The sequence below is a fragment of the Lates calcarifer genome, linkage group LG20 (assembly GCF_001640805.2).
Source record: "Lates calcarifer isolate ASB-BC8 linkage group LG20, TLL_Latcal_v3, whole genome shotgun sequence".
Taxonomy (NCBI): domain Eukaryota; kingdom Metazoa; phylum Chordata; class Actinopteri; family Centropomidae; genus Lates; species Lates calcarifer.
The window spans coordinates 6064345-6080926 of record NC_066852.1 but is presented as its reverse complement, the minus strand read 5'-3'; the positions used below and the strand labels follow the sequence as shown (position 1 = coordinate 6080926).

General features: G+C 41.2%; 1 protein-coding gene across 3 annotated transcripts in view; it reads right to left on the bottom strand.

Annotated features, from left to right (window-relative positions):
- Positions 1–16494, bottom strand: part of mark4a (MAP/microtubule affinity-regulating kinase 4a) — a 25816-nt gene extending 9322 nt beyond the window's left edge. The window contains exons 1-12 of one of the 3 annotated variants that reach the window (XM_018691892.2): positions 15724–16494; positions 13005–13202; positions 11804–11857; positions 7820–7868; positions 7411–7476; positions 5208–5278; positions 5059–5115; positions 4237–4473; positions 1411–1530; positions 1215–1314; positions 967–1076; positions 88–274 (exon numbers count right to left, since the gene is read on the bottom strand). In XM_018691892.2, the coding sequence (XP_018547408.1) occupies positions 88–274; positions 967–1076; positions 1215–1314; positions 1411–1530; positions 4237–4473; positions 5059–5115; positions 5208–5278; positions 7411–7476; positions 7820–7868; positions 11804–11857; positions 13005–13202; positions 15724–15777 (1303 nt within the window). In that variant the 5' untranslated portion in view covers positions 15778–16494. The remainder of the gene's footprint in view (positions 1–87; positions 275–966; positions 1077–1214; positions 1315–1410; positions 1531–4236; positions 4474–5058; positions 5116–5207; positions 5279–7410; positions 7477–7819; positions 7869–11803; positions 11858–13004; positions 13203–15723) is intronic. The other 2 variants (XM_018691891.2, XM_018691888.2) reach the window with 2 other exon arrangements.
- Positions 16495–16582: the final 88 nt, after the last annotated feature.

Here is a 16582-nt window from a genome sequence, read left to right as displayed (position 1 = left end):
AGATTTACTGTGGCTCTGATAGCGTTTTATTCCTTATACCTGTAACTGTAGCAGGTTGTGAATTAGGAAGTCAGAGAAGAGACTCACAGAAGTCACTGTGCCGCCGCTGCCTGTGGTAAGTGGAGGCACTGCGCTGGGTCTTGCTATGTGAGGAGGAGGTGGAAGAAGAGGAGGAGCCAGTGGCTGAGGAGTGCTTGTTGGTCCCGTTGGTGATGGGGCTGGGTCGAACCCTTGCCAGGGACAGGCTACTAGCTGTGCGAGCCTCACTGCCCTCCTGTAACATCACATATATATTGGATAGAAAACTGTCAGTGTGAGTCAGTATTTGATAAGCTAAGTATCATAGAGAGAAGGGTGAATGGATGATTTTAGTCTCCCCAAAATGTTTCGAATCACATTTGCAGTAAGTGGGGCTGGGTATTGACCAAAATGTGACTGTAGCACTGTGAACCAAAAACTATCAAGCACCAAAATTTGGTATTGAACTGGTTTTGGGAGTTTGGTTTTTAAAGTTTTGGTCTCATTCCCTGCAGCTCCTGACTGAGCTGAGCAAAAGAAAACGTGGAGGTTCCTAGTAAACATTTGGCTGTAGTACATCCAGCTAGCCATCGTTTTCGTTTTTGAGACGTGGTCAAGTTCAAGTTAGAATCATTATTCAATAACATTAGTATTGTTTTGAAACAATGTTAAACAGTGTTGCATTTCTAAAGTTAGATTTATTTTGTTATATCAAAAGAGATTTGCAGAAAAACCTGGTTATATTTGTCAAAGAAATGTATCAGAGACAGTGCTGCAAGTATTCCAAAAAAGAGAGTCCACGCTCTTTAAAAGTATCTTTGCATGTGCAACTGGTGACTGAGGAAAAGGTCAGAATGTTATTTCACTCATTGCATGTCGCTCTGGTATGACAGTCAGCTCAACAGCTACTGTGGATGAATAAGTATTAGGTGGATCTATTTAACTCACATCGCCTTTGCGGCCCAGCAGTAAGTAGGTGGCTGTGACCTCATTGTATTTCTGATTGAGCAGAGAGTCCTTGATTTCCTCTGGAGTGAAGCCCATCCCAACCATCACCTCTGAAGAACACAAACAATGAAAGGTCAGGGAGAGACAGTGATATAAGAAAACATCTTGTATCTTGACTACACTGATCAGTTTTGTAATGGTAAAGGCCTCTTATTATACTCTTTGAAGCAGAATGGTGGCTGACTTACCAATGCGAGCTGGATCACTGTAGTCCTCAACAGGTTCTATATGGGGCTTCAGCTCATCTCCCTCATACCCTGTATTTATCCACTTGTCCTTCATGACTTGCTGTAGAAACAGAAATACAGAAAAGCTTCAGCTGTGTTTGAATTACATTTAAGGTAAATTCCACTTTAAATTTTTGTGCTGTTTGGCACTCCTCACCTCTAGGGTGCAGCGTTTGGCGGGGTTGAGCACCAGAAACCGGCGAAGGATCCCCTCACAGTCTGTGGACATATAGAACGGCACGCGGTACTTTCCCCTCAGCACACGCTCTCTCAGCTCCTGTTGGCCACATCAGGAATATGTTACAGAACATTTAACATGCAACTAGCCACACAAACCACTTTAAAACATTTTGAAGATTCTACTAGAAGATGTAATATGAGTCATTACTTCATATGCTTTTATATTAAGTTTGAATTGATTAGCAGCAGTCACAGCAAATAATAACAACAAATAATTTAATTCAGAAGAAATCCTGACATTCACAACTGTCACTCCATTCACTGATGTGGAAGGTTTACTAACATTATATCCAACGGTAAATGGAAGTATCTCACACTCATCTGAAATTCTCTGATAAGACCAGTCAGTCTGATGTAATTCCGACTATTGCATAAAAAAGTAAATCCCCAGGTCCCTCACTGCAGGCAGTATGCTGGGGTGCAGTCAGATATGAGAGGGGTTAAATACACATTTGTCTCCACCCTCTGGTAGAGCTCTAGGGGGGCATTCATTGCCATCTGCTGGATTTTGGATAAAAATGCTATTTTTATTTTTTTTTTTTAGCAGCAGGTCCTACTCCATGGTGCAATAACATTACAGAATACAACACCTCTGGTCATCAGTGGGGGTATATATATAGTCAATATTAGGTGATGATGTAAACAGGATTGTTGAAGTCTCATGATTTTCACCAGGATACACATACAGAACATACTGTTCATACTGTAACTGTGCAGTGTGCCACACATAATCATGTATACTGTATCAGTGTGTGTCATGTGTCATCTGATAAGTGCAGACCAGTCTGCAGAGCAGAAATAGATATATTCAAGATATATTTATGTAGATAAGAAACACTGAAACTACTGCACAGTTTGTCCATCAGAGAGTATTGATAAGTAAGAAGCTCTACAAACCCACTGCACACTACCTGTGCAGCACCAAACATAAGGCAAACACAGTTAGCAACTAGCTGGTGAGCATAGCGGAGAATGTAGCAGCCAAAGAGCCAACATTTTCTGCAGGAGTTGGTGGAGACCAAAAACTGAGCTAAGAGGAGAAATTATTGGACTTACATTTCCAGAAGCACGGCTCTAAATGAATAATTCTAATGTTGCTACTGTATGTGTCTGTTGGATGTGTGTGATATGAAAATGTTTGCTAACATGCTCACCATATCAATGTAAGTGGTGATAAAATGTTAGTGATAACAGCTTGCTGCAGGCCCCCAAGTGGGAAACATGCAGTTGATGCAGGTTTTAAAACATATAGGGATACTTGTTAAATAGGGCTGCACGATTCTGGAAAAAAATGAGAATCACTTTTTTTTTTGCTTAGAATTGAGATCACAATTCTCTCTCACGTTTTTTTTTCCAACATGTTTTTTGCATTAATTTACCCAATACACAAGGAGGCAGAACAGAAAATATAATGGTACCTGATATAGGACAGGCCATATCTTAAAGACTACGGTCTAAGACCTGCTCTATATGAAAAGTGCCTTGAGATAATTTCTGTTGTAATAAACTGTGTAAGGTTCTAAGGCTGCCCCCAAATGTCGACTATTGGATACATTAGTCAGGAGTACCCTGATCTGACTCACAGATCAGGGTACTCCTGCCTCTTTTTTTAGCTGCATTCACACACAGAGCACTGCAGGAGCAACAGAGCGACAGGCTGTAAACTTTACAACCACATCTTGTCTTAAAATGACCAAACCACAAAACTAACTTTTCGCTACCTGCACTGTTTTCGCTATATACATTTTATACATATACATTATGGTTTCTTGCTTTCAAATCTCTATTTCATCCACCATTAACAGGCACTTTTTTATGGCAATATATATTTTTATAGAAAACTGTTTAACAGTAATGTAATGGGTAATAAAAATTGTGAACATCACAAAGCAATCCATATGAACAAAAACTTTTTTTTTTTTTTCAGGAAGATGCTGGAGGGAATGAGACACAAAGGTCCTGGACCACATTCAGAACCAGAATGCCAAATCTACACGTCACACACTGAGTCACCAGGATGCTACTACATCCCTGGATCTGATCCAGACCTTATGCAAAGCCCTGCGTAGCTGCACTTTGGGGCCAGTTGGACCAAGCAGAAATTCTCTCATCCGCTGTGACTGTCAACAGAACTCATCAAATAATAATAATTAACACTCAAAGCAAAGAAAACCACGCAGCTGCAGCATGATGCTCAATAAAGCCCACATTAAAATAACAAGTTTCATATGGCACCACAGAAAGGTTCTTTAGTCACAAAATACAACATATTTGTCATACTCAAGGGTTTAACCATGAACTGTATAAAGGTCTTACAGTGCCTGTGAAAACACAAAAAAATGTTGTAAAGTACAAACACACACTTGAATATCCAACAAACCATACAACATGTTAACACTGTTTCAGCGTTGATCAGATGTCCTCAAATTAAAGTGTGAGTACTGAAAGGGCAAATTACAACCTTTCTTACAAATTACCTCTAAGATGCACTGACATTCAAGACACTAAAAACACAACACTAAGGATGGCTAAGAATAGATTTTTCATGTTAAGATTTTTAAAGTTTTTATGAACTGAACTGCTTCCATTTTTTAGTTGACTTAATCAGATGGATGTTGGAAACTAAGCATTTCAACACATAAAAACCCATTACAGTTACCATATCCCCCTGAGGGAGCCCCCAGCCTCTGAGTGTACTCAGACAGCTCAGACAGACAGACAGTCCCTCCTCCCATCCACTTGCCTTCAGGTTCTGCCCATCAAAGGGCAGTGAGCCGCTGACCAGCGTGTAGAGGATTACTCCCAGACTCCAGACATCCACCTCAGGCCCATCATACTTCTTTCCCTGGAAAAGCTCTGGGGCAGCGTAGGGCGGCGAGCCACAGAACGTGTCCAGCTTGTTGCCCAGTGTGAACTCGTTGCTGAAGCCGAAGTCTGCGATCTTGATGTTGGCGTCGGCATCCAGCAGGAGGTTTTCCGCCTGACTCATACATACTATTAATGCAGAGGGAAGAGAGGCAGGGATGGCCAGCCAGGGTGGGGGGGTGGGGTGCAGAGAGGGGATGTATACAGAGAACAACGCATTGGGGGGAGGACGGGGGAGTGGTGGAGGGAATAGTTGGATGGGGGAGGAGAGAGAGGAATGAGAAAGTAGGTGGGCACAAGAATGGGATTTGTGATGAAGAAAATAAAAGAGCATGACTGAGAGACAGATGGGGAGGAGGGGGTGCTTGCGTGTTGTCCAACAACATAGATACTGGACATGATTCATACTGTGTATATGTCACTGTGTGTGTTTAAGAATATTACAATCTGTTTTAACAAGAGCCACGCTCTGACTGCATCAAACCCCTCCCAGCTTGATAAAAAAACAGCCTCTCCACTCATCAGTGCTCTACTGTGTGATTAAGATGCTAAAGGGCCCTTTTCACAGACACAGATTAGGACTAGCCCCAGATTATAACTTTCTGTTTAGTGTAATCCGTCAGTGAAAGAAATGTCCTAGTCTTGGACTAGCCTTAATCCCTCGTCTCTGAAGCCCAAAACATCTTCTGAGCTTTCTCACCTTCAAATCTCTGTGGACAATGTTCTTCGTGTGGCAGTAGTGGACAGCGGATACTATCTGTGAACATGAGGACACAGACAAACCTGAAGTACTGACAATTAAATGTAAGGATCGGTGCAATGTGGGCATCAAGAGGTGTATATTCATACCTGTCGAAATTTGGCTCTGGCTTCAACCTCCTTCATTCTCCCATGAGACACGAGGTAGTCAAACACTTCACCTGTGAGTGAGCAGCAGAAATCGATCGGTTAAGTAATAAAGCCAGAAGCATTATAGCCACACTATTCTTTGATTATATGTTGCTGATATACAATTGAATTTCAATCACATCAACTAGGTTATTAATATTTATAAGGTACAAGTGCTGTTAAGGTGTTAACTGCAGCTTTATTCTCCTCAAGAGGAAATCTGTCTTCAAATCATGTGAATGCACTCAGACTTAAAGGAACAGTTTGACATTTTGAGAAATACACTTCAGTTTCTTGCTAAGAGTTAGATGGGAAGATTGATTCCTCTCTCATATCTGTCCATTCTGTATGAAGTTAAAGCCAATTAGTTTAGCCTTGCATAAAGACAGGAAAGAGAGGGAAACTAGCCTGCTCTTGTCCAGAAATAACAAAATCCACCTATTATTACCTGTAAAACTAATTAACATGTTGCACCTTAGCTTAAAGTGAAACAATGTAAATTTGGAAGGAAGAATTAACACTTCCTACTTAAAAAAAAAAAGCTGAATTCACAAGCACTGAAATCTACCCTTGATCAGTTCACTACACTCTGGGTTTACAGTGACTAATGTTAGCAAAGTTTATGTAGGTATTGGTGCGTAACTGACATTACAACGAACCACGAGAGTGGTACCACTCATTTCATGTAACGTTCAGCAAGAAAGTGAATAACTGAATTTTCCAAATAAATATAATGTAGTTGAGAAAGAGATTAAGATGCTCTCCTGTTCTTCCCAAAATATTTTGATTACGTTCCTCCCAAAGATAAGAAATACATAAGCCCTTCTCCTTGTTTTAACATCATTATGTTTCAGTAGCTGCTAGATTTTGGATTTTGGATTAATGGTGCAAAGTGTTGTTGGATATCATATTAAAGATACTGTATATAAAGATGGACATTTCGCTCTTAATGGGCATTCAGGCACCACTAGAACTCTTATGTTCTCTTAGGGTCTTTTTATCCGTGACTTAAAAGTAATACAGGCCTGAAAGACGGTCACATCTGAAACCTTGTCTGTGACATTCTCCAAGGTCACACTAAGCAAATGATATGGCCTGGGCCAGAAAACAGAGAAAATGGATTGCTGACAAGAAACTGACACAAATAGAAACATAAAAGAGACTAATGGAAGCAAAAAGGAAAGGAGACATTAGATGCAACTCATGACACGACTCCTAAAATTGTGTTAAAAGTCTGTTAAACAGCAGCAGTATTAATGCACAGGGGCTGCTCAGTTATTTATGCTGTGGTTCAATACTTTATTTAGTTTGAATGTAACACTGTTTTAAAGGTGCAGAAATTTTCATATAAAGATACTGTCTTTCATATCAGATTAACAGAAAAAAATGCATTTTAACTGTACATGGTCTGAGAAGAAGTGACCACATCAGGAGATTTTAGGTACGATCCTACGACCGTACAGAAATGCAAATCAAAGTTTTATTAAAGTGGACTGAGGTGTAAAATTATATTAATTTACCCAACTGGAAAGGGAATAAAAGTGTAGAACTTATGGGAACAAATATGCTTATTGGCATTTTTACAAACATGATACATCCCAGTTGTTTAATCCATACAGAAACTGTAAGAATATGACGATATTATGTGCTGGACTCATTTCTGGCTGGGAGCAGTCACTTCCTACAGTCTGTGCTTCTTGCTTTACAAACTCACAGAGACGACAAGACTCTCTTGTCCTCTTGTCTGGTCTGGCATATGCATTTTATTTTAATATTTTAAAAATATATATGTATATATGTACCTCAAAGTTTTGTTTGTACAGTAAATATGTTGTCTTCTGGTCAAGATAAAAAAAAAAAAAACAAGACCATTGGATATAGATATGCAAGCTGTTTCCCACTTGTTCTAGTCTTTTTGCTAAACTAAGATAATATGGCTCTAGATTTATATTTTGTATACAGACACGTAAGTGAGTCAATCATCTCATCTAATAATCAGCAAGTAAGCAAACCAGCGTATTTCCCAAAATGTCAAACTATTGCTTTAAGTTCTTCAATTGTAGCAGAAAAATACAGAATTTAAAGGATGAAGTTCTACCAAATCAAACCCTCTGCATCATTTGCGCTCATAGCATTTCCTGGACATGACGGTCAGTTTACCTACCTCCACTGGCGTATTCCATGATTAGGTAAAGGGTCTTATCTGTCTCAATCACCTCAAACAGCTGCACTGTAACCCAAAACAGAATAAGATTAAAATCAACTATATATATACACAAATCCTGCTCACGTTATAAATAATAGCACAGCCGTCTGCCTGTCTGTCTTAATACTGAGGAACCTGCTGTTAATGCTGTCGGGATTTTTGATCCATATGACATTTCAGCTTTAGAAAATCCCACCTCCTGACCTCTGTATGACGTGTGAGACATCGCTCGCTAGACTCTGGTCAATGAATGCACTGAAGCTTATTCAAAGCATTATACCTCCGTCTGCTCAAGCAAATCACACTCTCTCTCTCTCACACACACACACACACAGTCCATGAAGATATACATATATATGTGCCTTACCTATGTTAGGGTGATTTAAGCCTTTCATTATTCGTACCTCCCGAAAGAGCTGGGAAAAGAAACATAATTTTAATGCCGTAATAATATTGATCATAAATAATATCCAACTCCTGCCTTTGAGTGTTAACACTGTCCACCCACACTGCAGTAAATCTGTGCTTTAAATTGTAGCAATGAGGGCATTGATGTTATCATGTTCATAGCTACACATGTAGAATATAGAGTTATGTATGTTCTTGGAGTTGATGAGGGGTTTCTCAGTATTTTCTGACTTGTTACCCTGACATTAGTCCCACCTGTAAACCAACTTCTACTGAGTCATTTCAGCAGTGACTTGTCCTGATTCATTTCTGGAGTTCAATAAGAAGATTAACATGGAAAACAGCATTGTAACCATAGTTGTTAGCATTTTAAAGGACAACAACTCCAAAGTGTTGGTGAGTATTACTGATTGCGTGAAAAAAGTTGTAATTCCAGAGGGAGTTGCACAAAATCTGGTAAACTGTCTCAAATAATGTCACTAGCAGTTTAAGGCTACATTAGCTGCTATTAGCATAACACAGCTGAATTTCTGACCATTTTGTCAGCAGTAAAGTTGGACTGTGGGTACTGTAGGTACCAGGTTTTATTAAGAGAATGAGTGGATTATTTTTAAATTATTGTTGATACTTTCTGTTTCAGACTGTCCAGTGTGAGTTCCAGAATGTTAAAGGAGTCTAGTGTAAATTGAGTACTCTTTTAATACACCACTTCATAGATTAGTGAAGAGAGTGATCTGGTTGTTAATACAACCATGTCTTTTTAGCACGTTAATGTACAATCAGTTCTGCTACTGAAAAAAAGAAGCCATTAGACAGTGGAGTTAGACCAGTACAAGCAGCCAAATTTATACTTTGTCCCAAAAATAACAATATCACTTTCTGTGAGAATTTGCGAGGGTGACAACAACCAACAAAACCTCCTCACCATTAAAAACAACAAATGGCCCACACACAAATGTGATGAATCTGCAGCCAAAAACAGACCAACTTCTAGTCTGCGTGAGCTCTCCTCACTGCATGTGATATGTCTACTCTGGGAGATATATTTGTACACTTTGTCAGAGCAGAGCAAGGGATTAAATTTGAGCCAGCCCCCCTGGTTTCATGTATATAACAGTACAGTCCCTCAGTAAAAGGCCATCACTCTCCTCCATGTCATCAACTCCAACTGAAAAAAAAAAGATGGTGCGATAAGCTTTTTTATCCTCTTTTCTCAATCCTCCCCCTCTCCTATTTTCCGATGTGTCTCCCTTCATTCCCTCCTCCTTCATTCACTTCCTCTAGCAGTCTTCTCCTCTAGCAGTGCCCCATCATCACTGTTGCCATAGCGACCCAGGTATTAAGACTGGGCTCTTTCCTAGCTTCTCCAGCTGTGCCAGAGGGAATCTTGGGAAACGTAGTGCTGAAATGCCTCATCATCCAGGCATCTCATTAATTCCCTGCTCTTCACTCCGGGGCTTAGCAGCCAGATCCGTCAAAACAATAAACAATCCTCCGGATCAGCAACACATTTGACCCCGGTCATTGTTAATGACCACAAATAAATGGCAAACCTACGATAAAACTGAAAGGGATGGATACACATTCAGTGTGGTCCTAAGGTTCCTGGCTTTCATTCAAATCTAGCAGATAGAAACAAATTGTGCTAAAATGTAGGTTCCATCTTAGACATGTTTTGAGGTTAAAATATGCAATTAAAATGGGACTAAATCTCATTTCTAACAGATATTTTGTTTTCAGGTGACCTCCAACACCACAGAGGCCAGTGTAAAAGTCTCCTCCTGTAATCTGCCGCTATGTAATCTGTCCTCTCATAAAAATCCTTCTTCATGGATGTTGAGGTTTGATTTTCTCATCTTTGATTTCATTTCCCTCTTTTCCCTTGGCCCCCCGCCTTTTTTACCCACTCCCATACAATACATCTCCCTCTTTCCTTCTCCCCTCTACATACATCACCCTCCAGATTATGCTAATATGGGCTCTTTCATGTCTTCAGTACTAAGGATTTTCTTTAGCCTACGGGTGTGTAAAGAAGCCTGCTATCATCACCAGCCAATTGTAGAGTATTCTCTCCAATCAGTGGCCAATCCTTCCATCTCCCTCCTCAATACTGTCCTAAATGTTGTGCCTTTGTCTTTCACAGCAGCCAGTCCAGTCCAAGAAAAGAACCCAACAGCAGCAATGGGATAACATACAAGTTAGGATTGCCCTTCTTGCAAAAAGCATCTTATATTTTAGCCAGGTAAGATAAAGAAAATTCATTTTCTGTCATAAAATAAGCACAAGCAATATGATGAGTCAAAGTGTCCAGATTACAGGAGGCCAGTGATCAAAAGGGCAACAGAAGGCCATGGGAAAAAGAAAAAACAATGAGAACTTGCATATGGACTAAAGCCTTCATAACACTGTAACAGTTCAAGGTCACTGCTATCACTGCACTGTAAATACAAAGATTGAGGAAAAGATTACCTACAAAAAATGAAAAAAGAAAAGAATCAATTGGATCACTGTTATTATCATTATTTATTTTGGGGAAAACTTCTTGGAAATTATAAATTTAAAAATAGCAACAATTCTAGGGAGCAACAAAATTTCCACTGGGTAATATTAATACTAAGCAATATTTTCTTTCATGGGGTCAAGAAATCCTAGCTCTGTCCCTGCTTCTTTAATTCTGCAATTTACTAGTGATTCTACAATATGTAGCAGGACATACAGACATCTTTTAGTCAAACAAAATCACACGCACATTACGCACATATAAAGCACAATTATTTCAACCCTGATTTGATCCTTCTGGTCTGTTCACTTCTTGCCCACAGGCAGAGGAGCACAGCGAGGCCGAGAGGGGTAGAGAGAGAAAAGAGAGAGGGAGGGACAGACCTATGGTTAAATGAGGGAGACACTTTGGCCCATATGTGCATATAAGCAGCATTATGAGCACAAGTGGGTTTATTGAATGGCGGCCTGCATTCTTTGTTTCTATAAGCTGTTCACATTTATTTCTTCACCACAACATAGTTATTTACCTGTGTGATCCAGCTGCATAAAGCACACGTGACAAGGCAGAGAAGTTTTTGATTCACGTGGTTGAGAGATGAGATCAGTACATCAGATCATGTGATCAACCCTGATCAAATGGCACGTCAGCCATGTTGTGTCTGGATATCTACAAGTCCAAGTCTCCCACTCCAGATGTTTACAAGTCCAGCTGCTGAATCTAAGTGTCTGCCACACTCTGACGTTGTCCTTGATAGCTGGTGAAACCAAAGTGCCCACTGTTCCAACTGTCCCTGACCTTCATGCACAACAAATCTCGAGAGTCCACCATTCAGGCTCAACACTCGACATGTTGATCAGCAGAAGAAAAGAAGGCACTCCATCAAGAACCCTGTGACATACTGTTCCTATGCCCTTCTAAACACACGACCACCAAACAATTACAAAAGCACCTTTGTTATCCACAGAGAGGTATGTTTGGGGAGGACAAATTAAGAACATAAACACCAAAAAAAGAATGGGTAGAGTGACCATGGTTTCCGACATGAGTCACCCCTCTCTCAGGGCAGCGATCAGCCCAGAGAGAGACGAGAGATGATCTCTGGAGCAGAGGTCTCCTCTCGCTCCCATCCAGTCCCTAGCACCTGCCAAACAGCATCACATCCCACGAGCCCTCTCTCTATCAGCTGCTCTCTCGTTCCTGCCCCTTCTGAGGGGAAAACAGCTGAGGAAAAACCTGAACCTCTCCAAGTCCCTGGCGGCACATCAGCATTTTGATGAATTACATCAGTGTGACCAAATCATCCACATTTTTGACACTTTGCTGCAGTTTACGAAGGCAGACAGTATTATGAAGTGCAACGTGTGTTTCATTTTGAACCTGAAGACATGATGCGCACATTCCTCAACAAACCATTCATCAGCGTAAAGAGGAAAAACTCACCTTTTGTAGGCTGGTTGGGTTCAACTGAGTTTTGTCAATGATTTTTATTGCAACCTGCAAGAAACATCAGCCAAGTTTTTCATGAACACAGCAACATTTTGCTTATAATCACATCCTTATATGATGCTATGATGTCACTGATCCATTTCCAACAATTTCTCAACATCCAAAAACTGTAGATAAATATAATTCAAAGGAGAGTATAAGATTGTTTACCAAAGCAGGTAAATGTGGGCTGAGGATGCTGAGGACAGTTACCAACAATGTTGTAGTAAAGGGAATTTGAGTGGTTTTAATCCCTATTGACTTGCCTTGGCACAGCTAACTCATGCTATGATGGTGGTTTGCTGCCAATTTCAGAAAAAAACACTGGTTTCAAAGTATTTAAGGCATCATAAGGACATGGCCCAAAATCCTGAAACTAATTAACACCAATATCTACCCTGTTTTAGAGCATATCAGCCCCAGCTCACAATATTACACATAACATCCTTTTTTTGACCATTTTTAATGTAGCCATGTTTTATAAAGAGATTTTCAATGTAACTAATGGCTTTATGTTTTATAAATCCTTAATTATGCTTTAAAGATCAGATATAAGCCATTTATTATAGCAGATTTTGAGTTGCCAGGTTGTAAAGAGCATCTATGCCCAGATGCAGTGACAAACTTGATAATCCATTAAGAAGGCAAAGAATTTTTTTTTAACAGGCTGGCTTTCCAAAAGTTGTTCTTAATGGTTTATAACTGATCTATCAAGTTTATTTTATCAAATGGCTTGTAAAACACTTAAAAAGCAATTAGTTACAACCTATAAAAATATAGGTGTACTTATTAGAAAGTGGTACCAATTTATGCTATCATTTAGTATTCATTGTTTAAATCTCATCATTGTTAAAGTAACTGAACAATGGACTGTAATCATTTCTAATGAGATTACAGTGAAAATTTCTGTTAAAATAAACTTGAACAGAGAAATTTCTATCAAAGTTTCAGTTCCAATGAGATTTACATCTTTAAAAATGTGTTGAAAAATCTAATGATGAAAACTCAGTACTGAAATGAATCACATAGTAAGGACACAAGCAACATCATTCTTGCCTTTCCTCTCCCTAAAAACATCATTTTCTCATGGATCATCCACCCATCTGTCTCCATATTCCCTCCTCCCACCCTGGACCTCCACTGCCCCGGGTCTTACCTCCCTGCCCGTCAGGATGTGGCGGGCCAGCTTGACCTTGGCAAAGTTTCCCTTGCCGATGGTCTTGAGCAGACGGTAGTTGCCGATGTGCGGCTGCTCGTCAGAGCAGGAGGCGATAGAGTTCCTGCACCGGGCGCCCAGCGAGCGGCTGGACTGGCTGGTGGCCTTGTCTGCACGGCTCGCCCCCAGCGACACATGCTGGAAAAAAATGAGGGGGAAGAGGGTTAAAGAGAGCAGCAGTCTGGCAAAGAACCTCCAGGCCTGTCTGTATCATTGGAGCACTGATGTCTGCAGAAGCAAAAAATTCTGGGTGAGCCCCCTCCGTCTCTGTACAGCTGGTTATGCACTCTGCACACCTAAGAACATGGAGATAATATGCTGATTTTAGGCAGAAACTACACAGTTTTAAGGCACAGGTCCAGGGAACTCCCTGTCACGCTGTGTCATTGTTCACACTGAGTATCTGCTGCATTTGTGGAATTCACAGAGCAGTCATTGGTTTCACAGATAAGCGTACATCTCTGACATAAGCTACACAGATAAACATGGTTAAAATACGCAGCCCAGTTTTATATATAATCTAGTATTGGACTAAGAAAGTAACATATCTTGACAAATGCTAAAAGGAGTGATGCTGAGCTGAGTGATTACATGCCCTTCACCTCTGGGTTAACAGATGTTGTCCAGCTCATGAACACTTGAGCATCATTTTTCCATTTTGCATTCCTCATCATCTTTTTTAGAGCTCTATTACTTGACTGCTTGAAGATGTCTTCATGCAGCATGACAGACCATGAAGGTAATACTTTCACTGCAATGTGAGGCAGCCCTGAAGCTTTCACTGCTCTGTAAACAGTTGGCTGTGCTGCTGCTGTTCCATGTTACTGCCTGATGCTGCTTGATCCTAGACCCCAATGCTTCAGAGTATTATTGTACAGTGATGATAGAGTCCAAAGCTTGAGTCACAGATAATTTTCAGCCAGGAAGCGGAGCAGAAGAGAAAGGGAGGACAACAATGTGCATTTACACAAACAAAGCTTGATGTATTACAGTATGAAGTGGCTTCTTGTCATGTGACAAAACAATGAAAGATACAGAGGAGGAAAGACAGAGAATAGATGGTGGGGGGAGGAAAACAATGGGCCATACCAGGAGATAAAGAGACCAGGATATATGATGGAAAAGGGGCAGAAAAGAGGGAGACAACCAGAGAGAGGACAACTAGTGGAGAGAGATATATAGGAGGAAAAATGTAAAAAAGGGAGCAGATGCCGGCACAGTGGTCCCTGGCCAGTCCCAGGCCCTGAGGCATCACACTTCCATCCCCCCAGCATGTCATTTTGCTCTCAGCTTCACACACACACAAATGCAAACACAACCACGCAGCCTTAAGCCCCACCTTCAGACACTCCCTCGTTCCCATGCCTCCGATTCCTGTTCTCACGCCCATCTAGAGCCAATTTGGACTCTCTCTCTAGTCTACTCCACACACCAACAAGTCCTCCACCAAGAGCACTGAAGGCTTTCACAGCAAGCAGCAGAGTACATTAATCCACCGACTGTACAGCGCGCATCAAGCCAAGCCTCACCTGTGCCAACATGGCAACACAATATTTCACCGGGTCAATTCACTCATCTGTCATTATTGCTTAATTGTAGAGTGATGGCAGCAGATTGAGATCCATTCTAATGGAAGGAGCAGATCTACATTCATAATCAATCATGCACCTTGTAAACTCACACACACATATGCACATCAAGTTACACACACAGACACACACACACACACACACACAAATCTACTGGCTTAACCATCCCTCTGTGCTGAAAGCTCTGCTAACAAACAGATGGGGGGGAATCTTGCCAGAAGTGTTTAAGGCAGAGAAATGACATAATGCAACGTCAATCAGTCATGTCACCATTTTGATATACATTAAGAAGGAGTACAGGCAGACAGATAGACAGACAGATCGATAGATAGACAGAATCTGCATATATGGACTCTATCATTCTGTCTGTCTCACATGAATAACCCTCCCTAGCTTCGTTCTTTTCTGCAGGCCGCTACTGTTTTCCACTGTACTGAATGTACGGCGCTGTCTGACACCCACTGGCTCTGGGGTTGGGCGCTTTGTAGGCTGCGCAGCAATGGACTGCACATCATTTTACGCAGTAATCCCCTCGCTTCATACGAACAACCCAGATATTCTTTATACATGTATTTTGGCCTTCTGTGCTCTTGTCCCACCCATCCAATTTCTGGGGAATAAACGCGTGCACACACACACACGCACACACATATACACAGGGTAAGACAGCAGCAGCAAGGAGTATAATGTGACATCACTCTCTCTCCACAGCCTTATAATAAGAGGTGACGGCTGGTTTTCAGGCTTTCTGCGCATATCCGCTGAGTGTTATCGTATGCGGATGGACTCATTCCGGGCTGTTCGCCTGCCATCAGCTCTTTCCCTGCGCAGACACTCAAGGTTAGCCCATTTTGAAAGAGTCTGTTCTGCTAAAATATCCTTCCAATATAATCTCCAGAGTCCTTTCACCTAATGAGGAAAAACAGCACCATCTGTGACCCCAGTCTGCACAGTGAATAAAGCCAGTGAATGCCGAAAGGCCACGTATATAAGGAGATATCGGTTTAGAGATGCACGATTTATCTTTTGCATGCACACAAACACAGGCTATAGGCTGTAATTGCACTTACATGGTCTCCAGTACTCCTGTCGTTCCCAGACGGTAATGCAGATCGAGAAGACATGTTGTTTTCTTTCTCCTTTTTCCCTGAGTAAGAATCACGGTGTATTTGCGCGGATGATATTTACAGGCTCCACAGACGGAATAACATCCGCAGATGTGACCCACCGTCCCAAATCAATCTGCCTCTTCTCCAACCGGCTGAGCCGTGGTCGAGAGGAGACCTCTGCCTATCATGGCAGCAATGATTTTCAAGAGGGGGGTGTCCTCAAACAAGCTGCATTTCCACCATGCACTTTGCAAAAATACGGCCGATCAACGATGCAGCAAATGCAATGCAATGCAAATCCCGAGCATCGAATAAGTGCTAAAATGCGGTGATGTTTGGCCGGAGCCCAGCGTCTCTGTGGCGACTCTCCACCCCCTGCCTCATTTCGCCATACAAAACAAACACGGCTCCTTCTGGATGTGTGTCATCTCCGTCTGTCATAATACTGACCGATAGGCTATAATCTTTCACTTTAACCCCGCGACGCCGGTGCAACCCGCTCCGCTTTGCAGCAGCTCGCAGGAAAACACAGCTTACGGTGCAGCAGGAAAAAAAGGCCGAAATGTTCAGAAATCGGTATTCCCGGTCGGTGAGATGCGCACAACCATCAAGTCAGGAAGAAGACACAGAGACAGGAGTTCCGGTCGTTGGTTTTGAAGGAAAAGCCTTTAATGGCGATCGCATCATATAACTTGAAGAAACAATTCATTATCTAAATAATAATAATAATAATTCATATATGTCACCCGTCTGTTTTACTTTTCAGTTCTAAAATGATTTATCTACAAAAAATGACATGAGTATAAATAAATAAATGTAT